General features: G+C 39.4%; 1 protein-coding gene across 1 annotated transcript in view; it reads left to right on the plus strand.

Annotated features, from left to right (window-relative positions):
• RPGRIP1L (RPGRIP1 like) overlaps nucleotides 1-24,681 on the plus strand; it is a 440,055-nt gene that overhangs the window by 339,473 nt on the left and 75,901 nt on the right. Inside the window, exon 23 of the mRNA XM_053715755.1 lies at nucleotides 445-522. Within this exon, the coding sequence (XP_053571730.1) occupies nucleotides 445-522 (78 nt within the window). The remainder of the gene's footprint in view (nucleotides 1-444; nucleotides 523-24,681) is intronic.

Consider the following 24,681-nt stretch of genomic DNA (forward strand, 5'->3'; position numbering starts at 1 on the left):
TGGGATGTGAAATAATAGTGTTTCTTGTCTGGTTAGTGCACTTGGTTAAACGCAATCCGGTTTGCGCTACTGGTTGGGTGTTTTTTCCCACGTTTCACGCTCCATTAAAGTCTATGGGAGAATAAGTAAATGCGATCGCGATACTGTAACTTTGGCTTTTTGCGCACATGAGATTAGCGCGCAAGCAACAAAATTTACTTTAAACCTGTATTACACTTGGTATCCGCCGCGTGCAAAAAGCTGAAGTCAATCACATTTAGCGCAGTAGTGATAAATAGTGCTCCACTCATAATCTAGATATTTCAGATGCCAACATAAATGTAAAGATGCTATCTTAAACAATTTTATACACTCCAGCAGATAAAATGGATAATTGGAAACACATTCACATTTTATTGTACAATGCCCCTTTAACAATCATGGTTGTTTTTGTCCTTGTTACAGAATCACATTAATAATACCAAGGATGAAGACAATTTGAATGTCATGAAAACTCCTGTATCTAACCTGAACATTTTGGAGGTATGTAACTAGCCGAATGTAAATATTTACAGAACAATAATTTTGTATGTCAAAATTACCACATGATTTCAGGATGTATCCTTATACCATGTTTCAGTGTTTTTAACTGCCTTTCTGTTTGTTAACATTATTGGCAAGTGCTTTAAAATGAATGTATTTCTCTTGCAAGATGTATCAAGTCCACGGATTCATCCAATACTTGTGGGATATTCTCATTCTCAACAGGAAGTGGCAAAGAGAGCACCCACAGCAGAGCTGTCTATATAGCTCCTCCCCTAACTCCACCCCCCAGTCATTCTCTTTGCCGGCTCTAAAGCAATAGGAAAGGTAAAGTGATGTGGTGACAAAAATGTTAGTTTTTATTTTTTCAAGCAAGAGTTTATTATTTTAAATGGTACCGGTGTGTACTATTTACTCTCAGGCAGAAAGGAGATGAAGATTTCTGCATGGAGGATGATAATCTTAGCACTTTGTAACTAAGATTCACTGCTGTTCCCACAGAGGCTCAGGAGTACAGGAAACTTCAGTTGGGGGAATGGTTTGCATGCTAAGCTGCATTGAGGTATGTTCAGTCATTTTTTTCTAGACAGACTGTGATAATTCTAGAAAAGGCTGACAATATCCCCATGAGGGAAGGGTAAGCTGTATTCAGAGACTTAGTGGCGAATTACCAGCTTACATTAAGGGCTAAGTTAATACTGGTTGACACTTATAAGAAAGGCTAACGTTTTTTATTAATTTAAAAGTTTTTGAGGGACTTATGGAGGTTTATTTGGGCTTACTTAAGGGTTATTAACCCACATGGCTAGCTTAGAAACACTTTGGTGTGTTTGTTTTAGGCCCCACAGACATTGAGTGTGGTGGGGGGGCCTAGTTTCGCGCTTCAGTTGCGCAGTTGTTTTTACAAAGCAAGACATCAAGCTGTTACACCGGAGGGTCCTGCTGTTATTTGAGGGCCTAAAGGAAGTATTTTCCCCACAAAATCTATCCCTAAGGGCAGGTAGGCGCCACAGCAGAGCTGTGTCAAGGTGCTGATAATTTCTTTTTCCGTTTTTTTACGTTTTGTCAATCCGGTTTTTGCATTAAGGGGTTAATTGTTTATTTTTGCTGGTGGGGCAATCTTACTAAAGCTTTAAGAATACACTGTAAAAATTTCAAAACGTTTACTGCTTTTTTACACTGTTTTGCAGAATTTGTGCACTTTTTTCTCTTAAAGGCACAGTACCGTTTTTTTCTAAGTGTTGTTTTTACTTTGAATAAAGTGTTTTCCAAGCTTGCTTGTTTTATTACTAGCCTGTTAAACATGTCTGACATCAAGGAAACTCCTTGTTCAATGTGTTTAGAAGCCATTGTGAAACATCCTCTTAGAATGTGTCCCACTTGCCCTGATATGTCTATACATTTTAAAGAGCATATTGTAGCACTTAAAACTATAGCCCTAGATGATTCTCAGACAGAAAGAAATGAGGTTATGCCATCTAGCTCTCCCCAAGTGTCACAACCAGTAACGCCCGCACAAGTGACGCCAAGTACCTCTAGTGCATCTACTTCGTTTACCTTACAAGACATGGCCGCAGTTATGAATACTACCCTCACAGAGGTTTTATATAAACTGCCTGGGTTGCAAGGAAAGCGCGATAGCTCTGGGTTAAGAACAAATGCTGAGCCTTCTGACGCTTTAGTAGCCGTATCCGATATACCCTCACAATGCTCTGAAGTAGGGGTAAGGGATTTGCTATCTGAGGGAGAGATTTCTGATTTAGGTAAGACGCTCCCTCAGACAGATTCTGATATGACGGCCTTTAAATTTAAGCTAGAACACCTACGCTTGTTGCTCAGGGAGGTATTAGCGACTCTGGATAATTGTGACCCTATTGTGGTTCCAGAGAAATTGTGTAAAATGGACAAATACCTAGAGGTTCCAGTTTACACTGATGTTTTTCCGGTCCCTAAGAGGATTGCGAACATTGTCACTAGGGAGTGGGATAGACCAGGTATTCCGTTCACTCCCCCTCCTGTTTTTAAGAAAATGTTTCCCATATCAGACACCATACGGGACTCGTGGCAGATGGTCCCTAGGGTGGAGGGAGCTATTTCTACACTCGCCAAGCGTACCACTATACCTATTGAGGACAGTTGTGCTTTCAAAGATCCTATGGATAAAAAATTAGAGGGTCTCCTAAAGAAAATTTTTGTTCATCAAGGTTTTCTTCTCCAACCTATTGCGTGCATTGTTCCTGTAACCACTGCAGCTGCTTTCTGGTTCGAGGCTCTGGAAGAGGCTATTCAGACGGAGACCCCATTAGAGGATATTATGGATAGAATTAGGGCTTTTAAGCTGGCTAATTCTTTCATTACAGATGCCGCTTTTCAACTGGCTAAATTAGCGGCAAAGAACTCAGGTTTTGCCCTTTTAGCGCGCAGAGCGTTATGGCTTAAGTCCTGGTCAGCGGATGTGTTGTCAAAATCTAAACTTTTGAACATCCCTTTCAAAGGAAAGACCCTCTTTGGGCCTGAACTGAAGGAGATTATTTCAGACATCACTGGAGGGAAAGGCCATGCCCTTCCTCAGGATAAATCAAATAAAATAAGGACCAAACAAAATCATTTTCGTTCCTTTCGAAACTTCAAGGGTGGTCCCGCTTTTTCTTCCCCTGCTGCAAAGCAAGAGGGTAACTTTGTTCAATCCAAGTCAGTCTGGAGACCTAACCAGGCTTGGAACAAGAGTAAACAGGCCAAGAAGCCTGCAGCTGTCTCCAAGACAGCATGAAGGGGTAGCCCCCGATCCGGGATCGGATCTAGTAGGGGGCAGACTCTCTCTCTTTGCTCAGGCTTGGGCAAGAGATGTTCACGATTCCTGGGTTTTAGAAATTGTTTCCCAGGGTTATCTTCTGGACTTCAAAGATTCCCCCCCCCCCCCCCCCCAAGGGGGAGATTTCACATTTCTCAATTGTCTGCAAACCAAACAAAGATAGAGGCGTTCTTATGCTGTGTAGAAGACCTACATACCATGGGAGTGATTCACCCAGTTCCAAAAGCGGAACAGGGGCTAGGGTTTTACTCAAACCTGTTTGTGGTTCCCAAAAAAGAAGGAACTTTCAGACCAATCTTTGATCTCAAGATCTTAAACAAATTCCTCAGAGTTCCATCTTTCAAGAAGGAGACTATTCGGACTATTCTGCCACTGATCCAGGAAGGTCAATATATGACCACCGTGGACTTAAAGAATGCATATCTGCACATCCCTATTCACAGAGATCATCACCAATTTCTCAGGTTCGCCTTTCTGGACAGGCATTGTCAGTTTGTGGCCCTTCCCTTCGGGTTGGCCACGGTTCTTAGAATTTTCACAAAGGTGCTATGGTCCCTTCTGGCGGTTCTAAGACTGCGGGGCATAGCAGTGGTGCCTTATCAAGACGACATCTTAATTCAAGCGTCGACTTTCCAACTAGCCAAGTCTCACACGGACATCGTGTTGGCTTTTCTGAGATCTCATGGGTGAAAGGTGAACATAAAAAAGAGTTCTCTCTTCCCTCTCACAAGAGTTTCCTTCCTAGGGACTCTGATAGACTCGGTAGAAATGATTGTCACAGGTTCACCTGTCCCGGGGAATGTGTTTCCGCAGGCCAGAGTGGGTCATAGTAACGACAGATGCCAGCCTACTGGGCTGGGGTGCAGTCTGGAACTCCCTGAAAGCTCAGGGTCTATGGACTCAGGAGGAGGCTCTCCTCCCGATAAATATTCTAGAACTGAGAGCGATATTCAATGCGCTTCAGGCGTGGCCTCAACTGGCTGCGGCCAAATTCATCAGATTTCAGTCGGACAACATCACGACTGTAGCTTATATCAATCATCAAGGAGGAACACGGAGTTCTCTAGCGATGATAGAGGTGACCAAAATAATCCGATGGGCAGAGACTCACTCTTGCCATCTTTCAGCAATCCATATCCCAGGGGTAGAGAACTGGGCGGCGGATTTCCTAAGTCGTCAGACTTTTCATCCAGGGGAGCGGGAGCTCCATCCGGAAGTATTTGCCCAACTAATTCAGCTATGGGGCACACCAGAATTAGATCTTATGGCGTCTCGTCAGAACGCCAAGCTTCCTTGTTACGGATCCAGGTCAAGGGATACCCAGGCAGTACTGATAGATGCTCTAGCAGTGCCCTGGTCCTTCAACCTGGCCTATGTGTTTCCACCATTTCCTCTCCTTCCTTGTCTGATTGCCAGAATCAAGCAGGAGAGAGCTTCTGTGATTTTGATAGCACCTGCGTGGCCACGCAATACTTGGTATGCAGATCTGGTGGACATGTCATCCTTTCCACCGTGGACTCTGCCGTTGAGGCAGGACCTTCTAATTCAGGGTCCATTCAAGCATCCAAATCTAATTTCTCTACGGCTGACTGCTTGGAGATTGAACGCCTGATTTTATCAAAGCATGGTTTCTCTGAGTCGGTCATTGATACCTTGATTCAGGCTAGAAAGCCTGTCACCAGGAAAGTCTATCATAAGATATGGCGTAAATATTTTTATTGGTGTGAATCCAAGGGTTACTAATGGAGTAAGATAGGATTCCTAGGATATTGTCTTTTCTCCAAGAAGGATTGGAGAAGGGATTATGAGCTAGTTCCTTAAAGGGACAGATATCTGCTTTGTCTATTCTTTTACACAAAAGTCTGGCAGATGTTCCAGACGTTCAGCCGTTTAGTCAGGCTTTAGTTAGAATCAAGCCTGTGTTTAAACCTGTTGCTCCGCCATGGAGTTTAAATTTAGTTCTTAAAGTTCTTCAAGGGGTTCCGTTTGAACCTATGCATTCCATAGATATTAAGCTTCTATCTAGGAAAGTCCTGTTTTTAGTAGCTATCTCTTCGGCTCGAAGAGTTTCTGAATTATCTGCTTTACAGTGTGACTCACCTTATCTTGTTTTCCATGCGGATAAGGTGGTTTTGCGTACCAAACCTGGATTCCTTCCTAAGGTTGTTTCTAATAGGAATATCAATCAGGAAATTGTTGTTCCTTCTCTGTGTCCTAATCCTTCTTCCAAGAAGGAACGTCTGTTGCACAACCTAGATGTGGTTCGTGCTTTAAAGTTCTACCTACAAGCAACTAAAGATTTCCGTCAAACATCTTCATTATTTGTTGTCTATTCTGCGAAGCGGAGAGGTCAAAAGGCTACGGCAACCTCTCTTTTTTTTTTTTTTGGCTGAAAAGCATCATCCGTTTGGCTTATGAGACTGCTGGCCAGCAGCCTCCTGAAAAGATTACTGCTCACTCTACTAGAGCAGTGGCTTTCACATGGGCTTTTAAAAATGAGGCTTCTGTTGAACAGATTTGTAAGGCGGCGACTTGGTCTTTGCTTCATACTTTTTCCAAATTTTCCAAATTTGATACTTTTGCTTCTTCGGAGGCTATTTTTGGGAGAAAGGTTCTGCAAGCAGCGGTGCCCTCCGTTTAGGTACCTGTCTTGTCCCTCCCTTCATCCGTGTCCTAAAGCTTTGGTATTGGTATCCCACAAGTATTGGATGAATCCGTGGACTCAATACATCTTGCAAGAGAAAACTTAATTTATGCTTACCTGATAAATTTCTTTCTCTTGCGATGTATCGAGTCCACAGCCCGCCCTGTCTATTTAAGACAGGTAATATATTTTATTAATAAACTTCAGTCACCTCTGCACCCTATAGTTTCTCCTTTTTCTTCCTAACCTTCGGTAGAATGACTGGGGGGTGGAATTAGGGGAGGAGCTATATAGACAGCTCTGCTGTGGGTGCCCTCTTTGCCACTTCCTGTTGGGAAGGAGAATATCCCACAAGTATTGGATGAATCCGTGGACTCGATACATCGCAAGAGAAAGAAATTTATCAGGTAAGCATAAATTTAGTTTTTTTTTAAATTGATTTGGATAATGTCATTAGTTGATTACAACCCCAATTCAGAAAAAGTTGGGACAGTAATGAAAAAAAAAAAAAAGTCATTTGAAAATTCAATTCACCCTGTACTATATTAAAAACACATTATTAACACATTATTTGATGTTTTACTTTGTGAATGTAATGTATTTTTGAAAATATAGACTCATTTAAAATCTCATGACTGCAACACATCCCAAAAAAGTTTGGACTATGGCAATTTACGACTAATAGCGATGTGACAAGTTGAAATAAGAAGGTGATGTAAAACTGGTTAGGCAATCTTGTAATCATAGTATATAAGGAGCCTCCAAAAAAGGCCTAATCCTTCAAGATCAAGGATGGGTCGAGGTTCACAAATCTGCCAACAGATACGTCGGCGAATAACCCAACACTTTGATAACAACATTCCCCAAAGACAAATTGGTAGGCTTTGGGGAATTTCACCTTCTACACTGAACGGTATAATTAAAAGATTTAAGGAATCCGATCAAATCTCGGTGTGTAAAGGGCAAGACCGGAAACCACTTATGAATGAGCGTGATCTCTGATCCCTCAGACGTCATTATCTCAAAAACTGTCTGTAATGGATATCCTGACATTGGCTCAGTAATACTTTGGTAAACCTTTTTTCAGTCAACAGCATTTGCTGCTGCATCCACAGATGCAAGTTAAGGCTTTACTATGCAAAGCAGAAGCCATACATCAACACTGTCCAGAAGCACCACTGACTTCTCTGGGTTCGATCTCATCTGAAATGGACAGTAGCACAGTGGAATCGTGTTTTGTGGTCCGATGAGTCAACATTTCAAATAGTTTTTGGAAAAAACAGCCAGCATGTTCTCCGGGCCAAAGAAGAAAAGGACCATCCAAGCTGTTATCAGCGTCAGGTCCAAAAGTCAGGGTCTGTCATGGTATGGGGGTGTGTCCTTGCCCATGTCATGGGTAACTTGCGCATCTGTGAGGGCACGATTAATGAAGAAAGATATGTATAGATTTTGGAGCAACATATGCCATCCAGATGTCGTCTTTTACAGGGACGTCTCTGCATTTTCCCGCAGGGCAACGCCAAACCACATTCTGCCGGGATTACAAACACATGGTTGCGTAAGCATAGAGTGAGGGTGCTAGCATGGCCTGCCTGCAGTCCTGACCTGTCTCCGATTGAGAACGTGTGGCGCATTATAAAGCACAAAATAAGGCAATGAAGGCCGCATACAATTGCGCAGCTGAAGACATGTATAATGGATGAATGTGGGAAAATTTCACGTGCTAAACTTAACCAACTGGTGTCTTCAGTGCCCAAACGCTTAATAAGTGTTATTAAAAGAAAAGGTGACGTTACACAGTGGTAAACAGTCGACTGCCCCAACTTTTTTGGAGTGTGTTGCAGTCATCAGATTTGAAATAAGTGTATATTTTCAAAAATACATTAAATTCACAAAGCAAAACATCAAATAATGTGTTTTCAATATAGTACATTATGAATTGAATTTTCAAAAGACTTTTTGTTTGTTTTTTTGCATTTTCCATACTGTCTCAACTTTTTCGGAATTGGGGTTTTACAATATTCCATGTATCATCTGTGATCACTCAAAACTACGTACTTTAAAGGACCAGTAAATACCATAGATTATTATATTCAACAAATGAGTGATAAAAAGACAATTCAATAGCACATTGGGGTAGATTTACCAATGTGCGGGCAGCGGATCATGTCCGCTGCACATCGATAAATGCCGACAGTATACGCGGTCGGCATTTATCATGCACAAGCATTTCTCGTGAAATGCTTGTGCAGTGCCGCCCCCTGCACATTCGCAGCCAAATGGCCGCTAGCCACGTATCTTATCAGGCTGATTGCGGTCCGCCGCCTCAGAGGTGGGGAACAAGCTTCTTAAACGGACACTCAAGTCAAATTTAAACTTTCATGATTCAGTTAGAGCATGCAAATGTAAACAACTTTCCAATTTACTTCCATTAACAAAATGTACACAGTTTTTTTATATTTACACTTTTTGAGTCACCAGCTCCTACTGAGCATGTACAAGAATACACAGAATATACGTATATGCATTTGTGATTGGCTGATGGCTGTCACATGATACAGGGGGAGTGGAAATAGACATAACTGAAATTTGTCAGATAAAAATCTACTCATTTGAATTTCAGACTAAGTGCTTTTGCATTGCCTTTTTATCATGCATTTGTTGATTATGCTAATCTACTGTATTTACTGGTCCTTTAATTCCTGATTCTGGAAGGCTCGCGCGGAATAAGCTGGTTGACAGCTTAATAAATCGGCCCCTTAGTCTGAACTTCAAATGAGTAGTAGATTTTTTTCTGACAAATTTAAGTTATGTTTATTCCACTTACCCCTGTATCATGTGACAGTCATCAGGCTATCTCAAATGCATATAGGTAAATTCTGTGAATTCTTGAACATGCTCAGTCGGAGCTGGTGATTTAAAAAGTGTAAATATAAAAAAACTGTGCTCATTTTGTTAAAAAAAATTGCATTCTTTATCTGAATCATGAAAGTTTAATTTTGACTTTAGTGTCCCTTTAATATTCTCTCTACTTAGGCACAGATAACTTAATTGCCATTGAATTATATTAATTTATGTATGCACAAACATTGAGATCCAGTACAGTGATTTTCTTTTATACCTGATGCAACAAAAGAACACATTTAATGATGTATACCCATAGGTTACTTTTTCTTAAACTAAGATCAGGCCACTAGAACACCTGCTATGTGAGCAGCTACCATTTAACTCCTCTTCCTATGTTTATCTGCATGGTGGGAAAGAAAATCCAATCACCATCATCAGTGTTGAGTTAACACTGCTTTGCTGTGATCTTGCAAAATTTCAGCAAAAGTAGTAAGTAAACTTCTTTAAACTAAGGATGAAAATAAAGTGTATGTACATGCAGATGTCAGATGTATGCATCTTGAGCATCTATATTGAAAGCTTAAAGTCTTTACAATGGATGGGTTTACTGGGGAAATTTTGAGGACAGACGCTTACTTTTTACAGGTATTCATGCCATATTATCTAGTCAGCAGCTTTTTACACATACATATATTCTGCTTCACTTTCAGGTGATGCAGAGTATGAATAACATGCCCATTTTGTAGGTATTTCAGGAAAAATTCCTCTTGTCAAGAAAATAAATAAATAACACGTGACTTGATGTTATCAGATTTGAACAAATAAAAAATAACTAATGTTACTGTTATTCTTTGAATTAATTTAAAAATGCAAATGTTAACCATTACTCTAAAGGAGGGAAAGGCTTTACTGCAGGTGTGAAAGCTTAAAATGTAGTTTTACACTATTAAATAGCGATCCACCAATGTTGTAAGCTTTACTTTTGCTTTTGACAGTCTTTACCCTGTTAAAAAATAAATTTAAATATACTACCTTGTAGCAGTAACATTAGCTACTACTTTAACTTTATTTTATCTTAAGCTGCTGTCCAGCGTTTCCCTTCTGCCCTGAAGATGTTCTCCATAGGAAATTCTCATAACATTTCCATAATAACATCATTTTCTTTAATCAGATGGTAAGAGTCCACAAGTCATCACATGTCAGAATTAGAATGAGGCCAAAGACACCCCAACACACCAGAGCTTTAAATCCCTCCCACTTCCCATGATCCTCAATCATTTTCTTTTGCCTCTTTGTTGAAAGGGTATCTTCTATTCAATCTGAGGCCTTGTTCCTTCTGACAGAAACCTGTCATTCAGAAGGGTAGACAAGGAGCCAGGCAGTGAAAGATATTTAAAAAAATAATTGTGGGTATCAGCAATATCCTTTAAGTGCACATGAAGACAGATGCTCACTGCCAGCCCCTTTTATACTTCTACAATCAATTCATGACCACAGCACCTTTACCTTAAAAGATCATTTAATAAAGAGTTAGATACAAGTCATAAAACAGGAGAAGGTTTGGGTTAACTACCCTTAATCATGCCATGCAAAGTTTCAAATATAACTCCCTTCTTCTCTTCGTCTCAACAATAATTCCCTTTTTCCACCTTGTCTATGCATTTTAACCTGATCAATAATCTGCCATCTCAACTTCCCATATTGCGAAATTCATATTGGACAAACTATGAGGAAAGTGAGAGACAAAATTTGGAAGCATAAGTCTAAGATAAGATGTAAAGATCAAGATGCTTCTTTATCTGCTCACTTTTTGGAAGCAGGACATTTGATCAGTCATTTGAGATGACAGATTATTAATAAAGTTAAAATGTCTAGATGAGGTGGAGATAGGGAATTATTGATGAGAAGAAAGGATTTGTATTCGATCTCAACATTAAATGCTTTTATACTGGATAGAATGGATAAAGATTATGATGTCTCCATTTTTCTATAGTAATTTGTAACCTTTATGTACAAAGCCCTGTAATGGCTGTATTGATAAATAAATAGGTTTGTTAGGAAGTGAATATTAAGAATAACTAAATGGTGATATGTAACATGATTTGTGGCAATAATGTTGTGGAAAAATATACAACTTGTTTGTTTTAAATTGTAATATTTATATGAGATTGGGAAACATTGTATGGCATGATTAAGGGTGGTTAACACAAAATATTGCTGCTTTTCAATGATCTGGATCTAACTCTTAAATAAAGGATGTTTTAAGATAAAGTGAGGAATGTCACAGGCCTCCCAGGTGAAAGGTAGACTTGTCCACTAATCCCTTGGGTTGTAGATGCTGTTTCCGATTTAGATCCTTGACATCATGCTTGCACTGCCTAGGATAGGCTCATCTACTAAAAGCAAGTTACTGCAGCTGAGGTAAGCACAGTGAATGAAGATGCCAAGAGGTAGGTACTATACTTGTGCAGCCAGGGCCGCCACTAGAAATTTTGGGGCCCCTGACTTAACCATTGATCAGGGCCCCCCCCTCCCTCCTTTGACATGTGCAATTTTTGACCAAGTGACAAACTTATATATTCACTTTATTCTTAAGTGTATATTTAAATTGGAATTGTTGTAAAGGTAGTAACATACACACACACACACACACACAGACACACTCATACACTGAAACACACACTCACACATAAGGATTCACATATAGACACTCTAGCAGACACGCAAAGAAACACACTCAGACACAGACACTCAGCACTTGTTTACATTGACCTGACAAGTAATGAGGTAAACTACAGTTTTGTGAAAAAATGAGATTTAGAAAACAAAATATGGAGTTCTGATTATATTTTTGCAAAGGAAGATGCCAACTAAATGATAACAAAAGCATGCAGTGGCTGAAAGGAAGGGTCCTGAACTTCCTAAACAATAATTTAAAGGTTATATGGTGGATTGGTGACTTCCAGAAAGGTCTTGTTAGTCTCAAAGTCTGTAGAAAGATGTGAATAATCAGTAGTAAGGTCAAAATGTCATAAAAAGGAACAGACAATGTGTATGTGCATAGTGGTTTAGTGCACACTCAGAAATCCTCTCAAATGCTAATACTTTACTCCTTGTAATAACAATTCCACGCCCAATTAGCACTCTGCTGTAGTACCCACTGGTGGTGGCTGCCAAAATGTAAAAAAAAAAATTTTTTTTTTTTAGTTCTTGCCTCATGGGCCCCCCCTGGCCCATTGGGCCCCTGACAGGAGTCACCCCTGTCACCCCCTGATGGCGGCCCTGTGTGCAGCGCCAAAACATTTGGTATTCCCGAATCTTTCTGAATGAATATGCGTCTGCTGCACTTTTCAGTATTTGTTTAGTTTTAAACTAAACAAATATAAATATTCGTGGAACATTTACATTAGTTTTCGTTAAACAAATGTAAATGTTCCTTTGCTATAGGTGAAAAAGTTCAGTTGTAGCATAATACTTCTAGCATGCCGGAGAGCCGTGCTAGCCCCAATCCTTCTTCTCAGAGCCCCGGGCAGTGCTAATAGGAGGCTTAGCATGTCGAATCCCAGGGCCTGTGTTAAAGGACCTTCTCCTTTAACGGCCCGGGGCTCTAAGAAGAAGGATCACGGTTAGTGCTGTTCTCCAGTGCACTAGAGGTATGTATTTAACCCCTTAAAGGTAATTTAAAGAAAATGAATAAATACTGACAAATTTCATTAGAAAAAAAATGTCTTTAAAGTTTGATGGTGCATTCGTTTGGATATTGCTTTTGTGAAAACGAAATTACCGTAATATCCGCGCTTTGTTGCGAATTTGCATTCGTAATGAAACTAATGCACATCTCTAGTAAGTGATTTGCACGCTCATAGCCCACTGGCAATTTTAAAAAACTTTCAAATTTACTTTTATCTTCACATTTGCGTTGTTCTTTTGCTACTCTTTGTTGAAGGCTAAACCTAGGTAGGCTCATATGCTGATTTTTAAGCCCTTAAAGGTTGCCTCTTATCTCAGTGCATTTTATTCGTTTTTTGACAGCTGGAAAGTGCTAGATCATGTGCGTCATATAGATAACAGTGTGAGTCAGCACTAGTTGGCTGAAATGCAAATGGGAAGATGCAAGTTTTGTAAAAAGCACAGAGATAAGGGAGCAGTATGCAGAGGGCGTAGATACAAGGTAATCACAGAGGTAAAATGTGTATTAATATAACAGTGTTAGGTATGCAAAACTGGGGAATGGGTAATAATAGGATTATCTATATTTTTAAATAATATAAATTCCTTTATTTGTGATGCAGCAGTGGAAATGATTTGCATTAATGCTAAGTTTGCTGCATAAGCTCTTTAGCTAGATGAGCTTTGTGGCTTAAGTTTTGGTCTGCTAATATACACCTAGATTATGAGTTCTGCATTAGCTTTTTAATGCCCGCTGGTATTACGAGTCAGGCAGGAAAGGGTCTACAGCTCACTTTTTTTCCGCGACTCGAGGCTACCGCAAATGCCCTTACGTCAATTGCGTATCCTATCTTTTCTATGGGATTTGCCTAACGCTGGTATTACGAGTCTTGGAAGAAGTGAGCGGTAGACCCTCTACCGCCAAGACTCCAACTGCAAAAAAGTCAGTAGTTAAGAGTTTTATGGGCTAACGCCGGAACATAAAGCTCTTAACTACAGTGCTATAAAGTACACTAACACCCATAAACTACCTATGAACCCCTAAACCGAGGCCCCCCCACATCGCAAACCCTATAATAAAAATATTTAACCCCTAATCTGCCGACCGGACACCGCCGCCACCTACATTATAGCTATGAAACCCTAATCTGCTGGCCCTTACATCGCCGACACCTATATAATATTTATTAACCCCTAATCTGCCCCCACAACGTCGCCGCCACCTACCAACACTTATTAACCCCTAATCTGCCGACCGGACATTGCCACCACTATAATAAATGTATTAACCCCTAATCTGCCCTCCCTAACATCGCCGCCATCTACCTACAATTATTAACCCCTAATCTGTTGCCCCCAACGTCGCCGCTACAGTAATTAAGTTATTAACCCCTAAACCTAAGTCTAACCCTAACACCCTCCTAAGTTAAATATAATTTAAATAAAACGAACTAAAATTACTATCATTAAATAAATTAATCCTATTTAAAAAATAAATACCTATAAAATAAACCCTAATATAGCTACAATATAACTAATAGTTACATTGTAGCTATCTTAGGGTTTATTTTTATTTTACAGGCAACTTTGTATTTATTTTAACTAGGTACAATAGCTATTAAATAGTTATTAACTATTTAATAGCTACCTAGTTAAAATAATTACAAAATTACCTGTAAAATAAATCCTAACCAAAGTTACAAATACACCTAACACTACACTATCAATAAATTAAATAAATTAACTACAATTATCTAAACTAAAATACAATTCAATAAACTAAACTATAATACAAAAAAACCCCACTAAATTACAAAAAATAAAAAAATATTACAAGAATTTTAATCTAACTACACCTAATCTAAGACCCCTAATAAAATAAAAAAGCCCCCCAAAACAATAAAATTCCCTACCCTAAACTAAATTACAAAGTAATCGGCTCTTTTACCAGCCCTTAAAAGGGCTTTTTGCGGGGCATTGCCCCAAAGTAATCAGCTCTTTTACCTGTAAAAAAAAAAAAACAATTCCCCCCCCCAACATTACAACCCACCACCCACACACCCCTACTCTAAAACCCACCCGATCCCCCCTTAAAAAAACCTAACACTACCCCCCTGAAGATCACCCTACCTTGAGCCGTTTTCAGCCAGCCGGCCACCGATGGGACAGAAGAGGACATCCGGACAGGCAGAAGTCTTCATCCTATCCTGGCAGAAGAGGACATCCGGACCGGCAGACATCTTCATCCAGGCGGGATTTAAAGATCTGGTGTGTAGAGGTGTCTTTTGCCTCCTCCTAGCGGTTAGGAGGGGAATTCCTAACCACTTCCCATGATTCGCATCACATGTGGACTCTCACCATGATGGAAGAAATACATTTATCAGGTAAGCATATATTTTGTTTTTTATTGTTAAAGATCAAAGATGTTTAAGGATCATTTTCTCAGTCATATCACATGGCTATGGAAGATTTTTGTGCGTGTGTTGCTACATTTGTGGACTTTGCTTTAAGTCTACTATTAAATCCTAATATCTTTCATGTAATTAGCAAGAGTCCATGAGCTAGTGACGTATGGGATATACATTCCTACCAGGAGGGGCAAAGTTTCCCAAACCTTTAAATGCCTATAAATACACCCCTCACCACACCCACAATTCAGTTTTACAAACTTTGCCTCCCGTGGAGGTGGTGAAGTAAGTTTGTGCTTAAGATTCTTCGTTGATATGAGCTTTGCAACAGGTTGAAGCCCGGTTTTCCTCTCGGAGTGCAGCGAATGTCAGAGAGATGTGAAGAGAATATTGCCTATTTGAATACAATGGTCTACCTCTAGGGGATCTATTTCATAGGTTCTCTGTTATCGGTCGTAGAGATTTCTTCTCCGACGATATACTCTTATATACCATTACCTCTACTGATTCTCGTTTCAGTACTGTTTTGGCTATCTACTACATGTAGAGGAGTGTCCTGGGGTAAGTAAATCTTATTTTTTGTGACACTCTGCGCTATGGTTGGGCACTTTATATGTAAAGTTCTAAATATATGTCTATAAACTTATATTTGCCTTGATTCAGGATAATCAGTATTCCTTTTTAATACAGACTGTCAGTTTTATTATTGGGATAATGCATTTAATTATTTTTTCTTACCTTGAAAAATTTAATTTGGCCATTTTTTCCTGCATGCTGTTAGGCTCGCGGGGGCAGAAAATGTTTCTTTTTATTACGTCATTTTTTTGGCGCGAACTTTTTTTGGCGCTAAAAAATTTTTTTTTGTCATTTCCGGCGACGTAATTTACGCCGGAAGTTGTATTCTGTTACGCATGCGTATTCAGACATTTTTTTGCACCAAAAATATGTGGGTGTCTTTTTTACTCACTTTATTTAAACATTTTCTTTTCATTGCTTCTGGTTTCTAGAAGCTTATTATTTTGCATTCTTTCCCATTCCTGAAACTGTCATTTAAGGAATTTGATAATTTTGCTTTATATGTTGTTTTTTCTATTACATATTGCAAGATGTCTCATCCTGACCCTGGATCAAAATCCACTAATGGACAGACACTGCCTGATGCTGGTTTTACCAAAGTTAAGTGCATATGTTGTAAACTTGTGGTAACTGTTCCTCCAGCTGTAGTTTGTGAAAGCTGTCATGATAAACTTTCCAATGCCGATTGTGTTTCCATTAGTAATAATCCTTTACCTGTTGTTGTTCCTTCAACATCTATTGTTCAGGATGTTCCTGTTAAAGGGACAGTATACACTCATTTTCATATAACTGCATGTAATAGACACTACTATAAAGAATAATATGCACAGATACTGATATAAAAATCCAGTATAAAACTGTTTAAAAACGTACTTAGAAGCTGTCAGTTTGGCTCTGTTGAAAAGGCAGCTGGAAAGCCCACTGCAAGTGGGAAATAAGACACTCCCCCCTCCCCCTTCTTTTGCATATGAAAAGACCCTTTACACAAACAGGAGCAAGCTGGAGTAGGTAGTCGAGCGTATTCACATAAAACTTTGGGGCTTGGTTAGGAGTCTGAAAATCAGAGCAATGTTATTTAAAAATAAGCAAAACTATACATTAATTTAAAAAAAAAACTTTATGGGCTATATAAATAGATTATCTACAAAACATTTATGCAAAGAAAAAATGAGTGTATAATGTCCCTTTAATGTAAAAGAATTTGTTTCTAATTCTATTAAGAAGGCTCTGTCTGTTATTCCTCCTTCCAGTAAACGTAAAAGGTCTTTCAAAACTTCTCACATTTCAGATGAATTTTTAGGTGACCACCATCATTCTGACTTATCTGTTTCTGATGAGGTTTTTTCCGGTTCAGAAGATTCTACCTCAGATATTGATACGGATAAATCTTCATATTTATTTAAGATGGAGTTTATTCGTTCATTGCTTAAAGAAGTTTTGATTGCTTTAGATATGGAGGAGTCCAGTCCTCTTGATACTAAAACTGCTAAACGTTTAAATTCGGTTTATAAACCGCATGTGTTAATTCCGGAAGTTTTTCCAATTCCTGATGCTATCTCAGATGTGATTGCTAGGGAATGGGATAGTCTGGGTACTTCATTTACTCCTTCTCCAATGTTTAAGAAATTGTACCCAGTGCCATCTGATAGATTGGAATTTTGGGATAAAATCCCTAAAGTCGATGGGGCTATCTCTACTCTAGCCAAACGTACTGCTATTCCTACGGCAGATAGCACTTCGTTTAAAGATCCTTTAGATAGGAAAATTGAATCTTTTTTGAGAAAAGCTTATTTATGTTCAGGTAATCTTCTTAGACCTTCTATCTCTTTGGCTGATGTTGCTGCAGCTTCAACTTTTTAGTTGGAGGCTTTAGCGCAACAAGTAACAGATCATAATACATATAGCATTGTTAAACTTCTTCAACACGCTAATAACTTTGTCTGTGATGCCATTTTTTATATCATTAGAGTTGATGTCCGGTATATGTCTTTAGCTATTTTAGCTAGACGAGCTTTATGGCTTAAATCCTGGAATGTAGATATGACTTCTAAGTCAACTTTGCTTTCTCTCTCTTTCCAAGGTAATAAGTTGTTTGGTTCTCAGTTGGATTCTATAATTTCAAATGTTACTGGAGGGAAGGGTGCCTTTTTGCCTCAGGGAAAAAAATCTAAAGGTAATTTCAGGGCTGCTAATTGTTTTCGTTCCTTTCATCAGAAGGAGCAGAAGCCCGATCCTTCCTCCAAAGGAACAGTTTCCGGTTGGAAACCTAATCCAGACTGGAATAAATCTAAACCTTCCAGAAAGTCAAAACCAGCCCCTAAATCCGCATGAAGGTGCGGCCCTCATACCAGCACAGCTGGTAGGGGGCAGGTTACGTTTTTTCAAAGTTGTTTGGATCAATTCGGTTCACAATCTTTGGATTCAGAACCTTGTTTCGCAAGGGTACAGAATAGGTTTCAAAGTAAGACCGCCTGTGAGAAGATTCTTTCTCTCACGCATTCCAGTCAATCCAGTGAAGGCTCAGGCGTTTCTGAAATGTGTTTCAGACCTAGAGTTAGCTGGGGTAATTATACCAGTTCCAGTTCTGGAACAGGGTCTGGGGTTTTATTCAAATCTATTCATTGTACCAAAGAAAGAGAACTCTTTCAGACCGGTTCTGGATCTAAAAATATTGAATCGTTATGTAAGGATACCAACATTCAAAATGGTGACTATAAGAACTATTCTGCCTTTTGTTCAGCAAGGGCATTATATGTCTACAATAGATTTACAGGATGCATACCTGCATATTCCAATTAATCCAGATCACTATCAGTTTCTGAGATTCTCTTTTCTAGACAAGCATTACCAGTTTATTGCTCTTCCATTTGGTCTAGCAACAGCGCCAAGGATCTTTTCGAAGGTTCTCGGTGCCCTTCTCTCTGTATTCAGAGAACAGGGTATTGCGTTATTTCCTTATTTGGACGATATCTTGGTACTTGCTCAGTCTTCACATTCTGCAGAATCTCATACGAATCAACTTGTGTTGTTTCTTCAAAGACATGGTTGGAGGATCAATTTGCCAAAGAGTTCCTTGATTCCTCAGACAAGGGTAACCTTTTTAGGTTTCCAAATAGATTCAGTGTCCATGACTTTGTCTCTGACAGAAAAGAGACGTCTGAAATTGGCTTCAGCCTGTCGAAACCTTCAGTCTCAATTGTTCCCTTCGGTAGCATTATGCATGGAGATTTTAGGTCTCATGACTGCTGCATCGGACGCTATCCCTTTTGCTCGTTTTCACACAAGACCACTCCAGCTTTGTATGCTTAACCAGTGGTGCAGGGATTATACAAGGATATCACAAATAATATCTTTAAATCACAATGTTCGATCATCTCTAACTTGGTGGATGGATCACCATCGTTTAATTCAAGGGGCCTCTTTCGTTCGTCCAACCTGGACTGTGATCTCAACAGATGCGAGTCTATCAGGTTGGGGAGCTGTTTGGGGATCTCTGACAGCGCAAGGGGTTTGGAAATCTCAGGAGGCGAGATTACCAATCAACATTTTGGAACTCCATGTGATTTTCAGAGCTCTTCAGTTCTGGCCTCTTCTGAAGAGACAATCGTTTATTTGTTTTCAGACAGACAATGTCACGATCGTGGCATATGTCAATCATCAAGGGGGGACTCACAGTCCTCAAGCTATGAAAGAAGTGTCTCGGATACTTGTTTGGGCGGAATCCAGCTCCTGTCTAATTTCTGCGGTTCACATCCCAGGTGTAGACAATTGGGAAGTGGATTGTCTCAGTCGCCAGACGTTACATCTGGGCGAATGGTCTCTTCATCCAGAGGTTTTTCTTCAGTTTGTTCAAATCTGGGGACTTCCAGAAATAGATCAGATGGCCTCTCATCTGAACAAGAAACTTCCCAGGTATCTGTCCAGATCCCGGGATCCTCAGGCGGAAGCAGTGGATGCGTTGTCAATTCCTTGAAATTATCCTGCTTATATCTTTCCGCCTCTAGTTCTTCTTCCGAAAGTAATTTCCAAAATTCTAATGGAGCGCTCATTTATACTGCTGGTGGCTCTAGCATGGCCTCACAGGTTTTGGTTTGCGGATCTCGTTCGGATGGCCAGTTGCTAACCTTGGACACTTCCGTTAAGGCCAGACCTTCTATCTCAAGGCCCCTTTTTCCATCAGGATCTCAAATCATTAAATTTGAAGGTATGGAGATTGAACTCTTAATTCTTAGTCATAGAGGTTTCTCTGACTCAGTGATTAATACTATGTTACAGGCTCGAAAATCTGTCTCTAGAAAGATTTATTATCGAGTTTGGAAGACTTACATCTCTTGGTGTTCTTCTCATAAATTCTCCTGGCATGCTTTCAGAATTCCTAGAATTTTACAATTTCTTCAGGATGGTTTGGATAAAGGTTTGTCTGCAAGTTCTTTGAAAGGACAAATATCTGCTCTTTCTGTTCTTTTTCACAGAAAGATTGCTAATCTTCCTGATATTCATTGTTTTGTGCAGGCTTTGGTCCGTATCAAACCTTTTATTAAGCCAATCTCTCCTCCTTGGAGTCTTAATTTGGTTTTGATAGCTTTACAGGCTCCTCCGTTTGAGCCTATGCATTCTCTGGACATTAAATTACTTTCTTGGAAAGTACTGTTCCTTTTGGCTATCTCTTCTGCTAGAAGAGTTTCTGAGTTATCTGCTCTTTCTTGTGAATCTCCTTTTCTGATTTTTCATCAGGATAAGGCGGTGTTGCGGACTTCATTTCAATTCTTACCTAAGGTTGTGAATTCTAACAACATTAGTGGAGAAATTGTTGTCCCTTCATTATGTCCTAATCCTAAGAGTTCTAAGGAAAGATCATTACATTCTTTGGATGTAGTTAGAGCTTTGAAATATTATGTTGAAGCTACTAGAGATTTTAGAAAGACTTCTAGTCTATTTGTTGTTTTTTTTGGTCCCAGGAAAGGTCAGAAAGCTTCTGCCATTTCTTTGGCTTCTTGGTTAAAGTCTTTGATTCATCCTGCTTATGTGGAGTCGGGTAAATCTCCGCCTCAAAGAATTACAGCTCATTCTAGTAGGTCAGTTTCTACTTCCTGGGCTTTTAGGAATGAAGCTTCTGTTGATCAGATTTGCAAAGCAGCGACTTGGTCTTCTTTGCATACTTTTACTAAATTCTACCATTTTGATGTGTTTTCTTCTTCTGAAGCAATTTTTGGTAGAAAAGTACTTCAGGCAGCTGTTTCTGTTTGATTCGTCTGCTTATAATTTCAGGGGTTTTTTCATTACAAAGATTAAAACTTTTGATTTGGGTTGTGGATTATTTTTTTCAGCGGAATTGGCTGTCTTTATTTTATCCCTCCCTCTCTAGTGACTCTTGCGTGGAAGTTCCACATCTTGGGTATCTGCTATTCCATACCTCACTAGCTCATGGACTCTTGCTAATTACATGAAAGAAAACATAATTTATGAAAGAACTTACCTGATAAATTCATTTCTTTCATATTAGCAAGAGTCCACGAGACCCACCCTTTTTTTGTGGTGGTTATGATTTTTTTTGTATAAAGCACAATTATTCCAATTCCTTATTTTTTGATGCTTTTGCTCCTTTTTTATCACCCCACTTCTTGGCTATTTGTTAAACTGAATTGTGGGTGTGGTGAGGGGTGTATTTATAGGCATTTTAAGGTTTGGGAAACTTTGCCCCTCCTGGTAGGAATATATATCCCATACGTCACTAGCTCATGGACTCTTGCTAATATGAAAGAAATGAATTTATCAGGTAAGTTCTTACATAAATTATGTTTTTATGTGCCATATATGTATTAGTGGGTGCGGGTATTTAAATTACAGGGAGTGCAGAATTATTAGGCAAATTAGTATTTTGACCACATCATCCTCTTTATGCATGTTGTCTTACTCCAAGCTGTATAGGCTCGAAAGCCTACTACCAATTAAGCATATTAGGTGATGTGTATCTCTGTAATGAGAAGGGGTGTGGTCTAATGACATCAACACCCTATATCAGGTGTGCATAATTATTAGGCAACTTCCTTTCCTTTGGCAAAATGGGTCAAAAGAAGGACTTGACAGGCTCAGAAAAGTCAAAAATAGTGAGATATCTTGCAGAGGGATGCAGCACTCTTAAAATTGCAAAGCTTCTGAAGCGTGATCATCGAACAATCAAGCGTTTCATTCAAAATAGTCGACAGGGTCGCAAGAAGCGTGTGGAAAAACCAAGGCGCAAAATAACTGCCCATGAACTGAGAAAAGTCAAGCGTGCAGCTGCCAAGATGCCACTTGCCACCAGTTTGGCCATATTTCAGAGCTGCAACATCACTGGAGTGCCCAAAAGCACAAGGTGTGCAATACTCAGAGACATGGCCAAGGTAAGAAAGGCTGAAAGACGACCACCACTGAACAAGACACACAAGCTGAAACGTCAAGACTGGGCCAAGAAATATCTCAAGACTGATTTTTCTAAGGTTTTATGGACTGATGAAATGAGAGTGAGTCTTGATGGGCCAGATGGATGGGCCCGTGGCTGGATTGGTAAAGGGCAGAGAGCTCCAGTCCGACTCAGACGCCAGCAAGGTGGAGGTGGAGTACTGGTTTGGGCTGGTATCATCAAAGATGAGCTTGTGGGGCCTTTTCGGGTTGAGGATGGAGTCAAGCTCAACTCCCAGTCCTACTGCCAGTTTCTGGAAGACACCTTCTTCAAGCAGTGGTACAGGAAGAAGTCTGCATCCTTCAAGAAAACATGATTTTCATGCAGGACAATGCTCCATCACACGCGTCCAAGTACTCCACAGCGTGGCTGGCAAGAAAGGGTATAAAAGAAGAAAATCTAATGACATGGCCTCCTTGTTCACCTGATCTGAACCCCATTGAGAACCTGTGGTCCATCATCAAATGTGAGATTTACAAGGAGGGAAAACAGTACACCTCTCTGAACAGTGTCTGGGAGGCTGTGGTTGCTGCTGCACGCAATGTTGATGGTGAACAGATCAAAACACTGACAGAATCCATGGATGGCAGGCTTTTGAGTGTCCTTGCAAAGAAAGGTGGCTATATTGGTCACTGATTTGTTTTTGTTTTGTTTTTGAATGTCAGAAATGTATATTTGTGAATGTTGAGATGTTATATTGGTTTCACTGGTAAAAATAAATAATTGAAATGGGTATATATTTGTTTTTTGTTAAGTTGCCTAATAATTATGCACAGTAATAGTCACCTGCACACACAGATATCCCCCTAAAATAGCTAAAACTAAAAACAAACTAAAAACTACTTCCAAAAATATTCAGCTTTGATATTAATGAGTTTTTTGGGTTCATTGAGAACATGGTTGTTGTTCAATAATAAAATTAATCCTCAAAAATACAACTTGCCTAATAATTCTGCACTCCCTGTATATATTTGCTTCCCTAATACAATTTGCAAGAACTAAAGTTGAGTATAGTAAATAATTATTACCTGTTTATTTTAGGGATTGACTGAAGAGGCTAGTCAGATGCTTTCAATTACCCCACATCTCATCTGCTTTATTACATCTTATTTATTACATCTCATCTGCTTTATTACATCTCATCTGCTTTATTAAACTCACAATGAAGGCTGCAGGCAAGATGCAGCATGAACTAATATAAACACATGGCATTTATTATAAAAACAAAATATCACTCCAGCTTCCTATTGACTAAATCAGTGACTCACAACTTTTTCTGCTCTGAGGTACCCTTTGCCTGCTTTTGAAATTGGCCCATTTAAGGGTGCGTAATAATTTAGCACTCCACTTGTAATCTAGCCTCATGTGTTTATATGTGTATACACATAATTACATATGTATACATATATAGAAATACAGTATACATATATAAATACATAACTACATATGTACACACACACATATATATATATCCATCTTTAGACATGTATATGTAGGTATTTCTATTGAATTCCTTTGCCTGATTTTTTTTCCCTAACACCTGAGATCTTATATCTTTGAGCCATTATAACTTTTTTGTGCAATTTTAGGCCTAGATTTAGAGTTTGGCGTTAGCCGTGAAAACCAGCATTAGAGGCTCCTAACGCTGGTTTTAGGCTACCGCCGGTATTTGGAGTCACTCAAAATAGGGTCTAACGCTCACTTTCCAGCCGCGACTTTTCCATACCGCAGATCCCCTTACGTAAATTGCGTATCCTATCTTTTCAATGGGATTTTTCTAACTCCGGTATTTAGAGTCGTTTCTGAAGTGAGCGTTAGACATCTAACGACAAAACTCCAGCCGCAGGAAAAAAGTCAGTAGTTAAGAGCTTTCTGGGCTAACGCCGGTTTATACAGCTCTTAACTACTGTGCTCTAAAGTACACTAACACCCATAAACTACCTATGTACCCCTAAACCGAGGTCCCCCCACATCGCCGACACTCGAAAAAAATTTTTAACCCCTAATCTGCCGACCGCCACCTACGTTATCCTTATGTACCCCTAATCTGCTGCCCCTAACACCGCCGACCCCTGTATTATATTTATTAACCCCTAATCTGCCCCCCTCAACGTCGCCTCCACCTGCCTACACTTATTAACCCCTAATCTGCCGACCGCAAAGCGCCGCCACCTACGTTATCCTTATGTACCCCTAATCTGCTGCCCCTAACACCGCCGACCCCTATATTATATTTATTAACCCCTAATCTGCCCCCACAACGTCGCCTCCACCTGCCTACACTTATTAACCCCTAATCTGCCGACCGGACCTGAGCGCTACTATAATAAAGTTATTAACCCCTAATCCGCCTCACTAACCCTATCATAAATAGTATTAACCCCTAATCTGCCCTCCCTAACATCGCCGACACCTAACTTCAATTATTAACCCCTAATCTGCCGACCGAATCTCGCCGCTATTCTAATAAATGTATTAACCCCTAAAGCTAAGTCTAACCCTAATACTAACACCGCCCTAAGTTAAATATAATTTTAATCTAACGAAATTAATTAACTCTTATTAAATAAATTATTCCAATTTAAAGCTAAATACTTACCTGTAAAATAAATCCTAATATAGCTACAATATAAATTATAATTATATTATAGCTATTTTAGGATTTATATTTATTTTACAGGTAACTTTGTATTTATTTTAACCAGGTACAATAGCTATTAAATAGTTAAGAACTATTTAATATCTAAAATAGTTAAAATAA

This window comes from Bombina bombina, chromosome 1, assembly GCF_027579735.1.
Source record: "Bombina bombina isolate aBomBom1 chromosome 1, aBomBom1.pri, whole genome shotgun sequence".
NCBI classification, from domain to species: Eukaryota; Metazoa; Chordata; class Amphibia; order Anura; family Bombinatoridae; genus Bombina; species Bombina bombina.